Source organism: Papaver somniferum, chromosome 5 (genome assembly GCF_003573695.1).
Source record: "Papaver somniferum cultivar HN1 chromosome 5, ASM357369v1, whole genome shotgun sequence".
In the NCBI taxonomy this organism is placed as follows: Eukaryota; Viridiplantae; Streptophyta; class Magnoliopsida; order Ranunculales; family Papaveraceae; genus Papaver; species Papaver somniferum.
Genome location: NC_039362.1, coordinates 109,084,358 through 109,088,794, shown reverse-complemented (window position 1 = coordinate 109,088,794; position 4,437 = coordinate 109,084,358). Strand labels below are relative to the sequence as shown.

At 39.1% G+C, this 4,437-nt stretch overlaps 1 protein-coding gene across 2 annotated transcripts; it reads left to right on the top strand.

The window, feature by feature from the left end:
- The first annotated feature begins 702 nt into the window (after positions 1-702).
- On the top strand, positions 703-4,088 carry LOC113282386 (regulator of G-protein signaling 1). Of its 2 annotated transcripts, XM_026531376.1 has the most exons (11): positions 703-947; positions 1,162-1,282; positions 1,382-1,445; positions 1,563-1,647; positions 1,782-1,855; positions 2,082-2,273; positions 2,491-2,579; positions 2,760-2,998; positions 3,117-3,241; positions 3,375-3,496; positions 3,592-4,088. In XM_026531376.1, the coding sequence occupies exons 1-11, from the start codon at positions 862-864 to the stop codon at positions 3,796-3,798; spliced, it is 1,404 nt and encodes a 467-aa protein (XP_026387161.1). In that variant the 5' UTR covers positions 703-861; the 3' UTR covers positions 3,799-4,088. The 2 variants fall into 2 exon arrangements, with proteins under 2 accessions (XP_026387161.1, XP_026387162.1); XM_026531377.1 differs by lacking the exon at positions 1,162-1,282 and having other exon boundaries at positions 726-947.
- The last annotated feature ends 349 nt before the right edge of the window (positions 4,089-4,437 follow it).

Sequence of the window (4,437 nt, the reverse complement as noted above, 5' to 3'; positions counted from 1 at the left end):
GTCGGTGGCGGAAGGTGGCGTTGGCGGTGGTCGGAGTTGGTGGCGGTGACGGCGGTGGTCGGAAGTGGTGGCGGTGGTTATCGGTGGCGGCGATGCTTATTGGTGGTTGTTTTTCTTGTTGGGGGTGACAATATAATAAGAATTAAAGTGTGGTTGATTTTTGCTTTTGTTTGGGTGATTTAAACTAGAAGGGTAATATAGACAGTTTATATTAAATGAGGTTTTTGTGAACAATTTGTTTTGTTGGAGTTTTTGTATATGAATAGTGACACCTTTGGGGTTATAACTCGCGGAGCGAAAAAAAAAATTAAAAAAAAACAACTGTCAGAGAAGTTAAATGCACGCACACAAATCTATTTTCAACATGACGAGCGTTGATGCCCAATGAATTTCTAAGTTTGCACCAGCATCCAAGAAGTTGGCCACAGAGGGAATACTCCGCATAGCTAGTTAGCAGACTAAAATTTATTGATATGAGAGTCAATTCCACCTATGACTCAGGTAGGAACTGAAGCTCTGGAACGGTAATATCGGTATAGGTTTAGTAGGGCTTGAACCTACCTATGAACAGGTTGAGTATCCGGCCGCAAAATGTCAGATGGGTTGGGTCGGGTTGGGACGTTGGGGTTGGTAGTTTGGGTCAGAAATGCTCAGCCTGCCCGCCCTAGCAAAGATCTAGACAGTAAGGAACGACACAGAGTCAAGTTGAAGCAACTGTCAGTACGAGACAAGAAAAAAGAGGATTTCATAGTAGAGAAAAAAAAACAGTTGAACTGATTGGATTCGTCTTTCGCTCTCACTAGCTGTAGATCTTCATGGTTTACAAGTTGATGATTCAGAAAGTGTGTTATAATAATAATCATGACAGAAAAGAAAGGCTGTGCTGTTGCTGGAGGTTGTCCTAGTGATTATGTAGCTGTTTCTGTAGCTGCTTTATCCATGATCATGTATGTAACTGTCCTTTTCAATCCGAACAATTACTGAATTCATTTTAGTTTCTGGTGTCTTTTGATTCATCATTTTTTTCTTCTTCATCATCTTCTTTAATGGAATTTCGGTCATCTGGATAATAATGGAAAACCCTACTCTGGTCAAAATTGGTCAACTCTGGTCTGAATTCTAAGTTTTTTTTTTGTTTTCTTTGATTTTTCATTTTTTTAGGCTTCTTTCACGTTTGGCTTTACCGTTCTTAGTTCACAAGACTCCTACAACAAAAGGAAGTGGCTTCTGGCTACTCTGGATTCAAGTTTTTGCTAGCTTAAACTTGACATTGTCGTTAGTCGTAAGATTTTATTACTGAATGAGTATTTACATGCTAATTTACTTTTGGAACCCCTGTGCTTTGTTTCTTTTTAATAGTTTCAGGCATTGCTTTGTGCAGATGTCTGTCAATTTTTTGAAATTCGAAAGGATGCATTGGTGGAATTCTTGCTACATATGGGCAGGTTATAAATTCTTTATGTGTAGTTTCTGTTTTTGTTCATGTTGGGCGTTGGGTGCCAAGTTGCCAACGGTCATTATTGAACTTAAGTCGGAATATTAGTTGTTGGATTGTATTTCAGGATGGGTTGAAGGTCCATTTGGGTTTGGTTTATTGATGAGCTGTCGTTTTGTTCAAGCATTCAAATTGTATTACTTATTTGTCAAGTAAGTGGATATGAACTTATACTGGTACCGTCAGAGTACAAACCTTCAATTAATATAGCAGTAAACCTGCTACCTATCATGTAATGCTCACTATACTTTTAATGCCCAGTCTCTTGTTTGTTTTGTTACTTTAGGCGGCGCCTACCACCAATCAGAACAGTTGTCTTGCTTCCATTGCTTCTCTTGCCATGGTTTGCTGCGGTTGCATGTAAGACTTATTGCAATTACAGATATTCATTGCTTACCCATTAAGAATAAATAACAGAAACAATGATCGTAAGTAATTTTAGAAACTGGTATGCTACCCGATATCTTTAGATTATGTTTTAACTTCAGGTGATAACTATACGTGATTAAGTTTCTGTACAAAGTATGATCGCATGTTTTCATGTTATGCCCATTTCTTAACTGAACTAGCTGTTTTTATCCTGTAGTTCTTCATATAAAGAGGCCTCTGAATGAAAGGTGCCATTACCGCAGTCAGTGGGTGATTCTAATGGTCGGACTTCACCTCTTATACATTGCTTCTATTGTTGCCATTACACGGTCTCTTAGGCACATCGAGTTCAGATTTCACGAATTCAAAGACCTCATGCAGGGAATAGTTGTTTCAACCGCTGCCGTTGGTAGGTTTTGCTGGGCTTCTTAGCTAGCTTTTGTATGTAAATTATAGAAGTATGAAATGGGGCTTCGGTAACTATGTCCATGTATTTCTTGTTATATTGAAGCCAAAATGTTCATTACTGACCCTCTGATTCGTCATTAGCAAGCGTTTTCTGTTAATTCTCAATATATATCATATATGTTCCCTTTCCTTCTTGTCTCATATACTTCATGATGCAGGAGTATGGGTTGCTGCTTATGTTCTGAATGAGGTCCATGAAGACATTGCATGGCTTCAAGTAACTTCTAGATGTTTTCTGCTAGTAACTGTAAGCTGTCATGTATTCACTCACACTCCTTTGACATTTTGTCGACATCCACTCATGTACGTTTTTGATGGAATGAGACCCATACTCATTCTTAACTTCAACTATACCGAGTACATCTATGTTTGAGCTCTTTGTGTTAACTTGCTAATATGTATAATTTTTTTATTTATTTTTACATAGGCAAGTATTCTTGTCCTTGCCTTTTACTCAATATCAGTTTCACAACCTTTGCTCTCGCAAGTGAGCTTGAGGAGAAGAGATAGACATGAGTTTGAGACAATGGGTCAAGCTCTGCGTATACCAGATAGCAGAAGACTCCAACAAATGGAGCCCATTCTGGATGTTGATTCTAGTGAACCACTGGATAAGCTTCTTCGGAACAAGAGATTTCGCCAGTCCTTCATGGCCTTCGCGGACAGGTCTAATTCCTTGTTTTAGTTTTTGTTCTTTCTAAATTACATGTGTGTCAATGCCAGAGTTCGAGATCGAATATACTTCAGAAGACTAGAGACATTACAACTTTTCCTTGCATAACAGTTGTTTGGCTGGGGAGAGTGTCCATTTCTGTGATGAAGTAGACGAGCTTGACGTAATACCTGTAAATGACCCAGTGAGAAGGATCTACATGACCCGGCACATTATCGAGAAGTACATACGTGCAGGTACCATAAGTTTGCTCTGCGTTCTGTTTCCATCTTTATGATTCTCAAAGCCTCCCTTAGGTGTGTTGTTAGCTTTTCTCTTTTCTTTTCATGTCATGCATTTTGATGATTCGGTGTATAATGCTATGTGCAGGTGCCACAATGGAGGTGAATATATCTCATCGAACTCGCCAAGGAATTCTAGATACTCTTGATCTTGCACATCCAGGGCTCTTTAATAATGCGCTAAACGAGTTAATGCACTTGATGAAAACGGTAATCCCTTTTACTTGTATTATACCAAGGTCCGATTTCTCGAACGAGCTTCCTTTTTAGTTATTAATAATTGGTTTGTTATTGGTGTGATGAAGAACTTGGCAAAAGACTACTGGTCGTCATTATTCTTCCTGAAATACAAAGAAGAATCAAACACACAACGAGATGGGATTGAGTTCATTGACCGAGTTAATGTGTGGGACCATTCCCCTAGGTTAAGTTCTGTTCACGGTGCCGCAGACGATCCTTTCCACCAAGAACAACCTTTGAAGGTATCCTCCAGCCGCATGTCTGATAGTTAGCCACACAAAAGTCGATGAGGAAAAAAGTCTAGGTCCCTTAATGGATCAGTTAGGTCCAGTAGGTAAACATTCTTTTATGGTACATTTGTACACTAGATTCAAAAGTAAACCTAGGTTTAGGGTATAGGAACCTTTACATTGTCCCGTATCTATAATTGGGCCGACCGCCCGGAGGGCCCGAAGGGAGGGAGTCCCTTTTGTGGCCACTTTTTTTGTAAATTGAAACCTAACAAAGATGTCCAATTTGATAAATAGATGGGTAAATTTATTAAATACCCTTAGTTTTGACACCCAACAAATATACCTTATACAACAATACAAATATCCCTATCATTTAAATATCTTATCCATTAAAAAATAGATTACCTTAATACCCTCACTTACAATATTATTTTCCATTTAAAAATCTTATTCATTAAAAAATAGATTTTTCTATTATTTCACATCCACCAGTATCACCATTTCACCACCACCAACAACACCATTAAAAATAGATTTCCTCCGCCACCACCACTCCACCACCACCCCGCCACCACCACCACTTACTAAATACAACCACCAATAATATTCCACCACCGCCACACACCACCACCATCGCCACCGCACCGCCGTCGCCATCAATATTAGGTGTCAACAACT

Bases quoted from the DNA above. Each gene is read 5' to 3' on its own strand.
- LOC113282386 (XM_026531376.1), top strand. From the start codon at position 862: ATGACAGAAAAGAAAGGCTGTGCTGTTGCTGGAGGTTGTCCTAGTGAT. The intron at 1,283-1,381 runs GTAAGATTTTAT...TGCTTTGTGCAG, and splicing joins ACTTGACATTGTCGTTAGTC to ATGTCTGTCAATTTTTTGAA. The intron at 2,999-3,116 runs GTCTAATTCCTT...CTTGCATAACAG, and splicing joins TTCATGGCCTTCGCGGACAG to TTGTTTGGCTGGGGAGAGTG.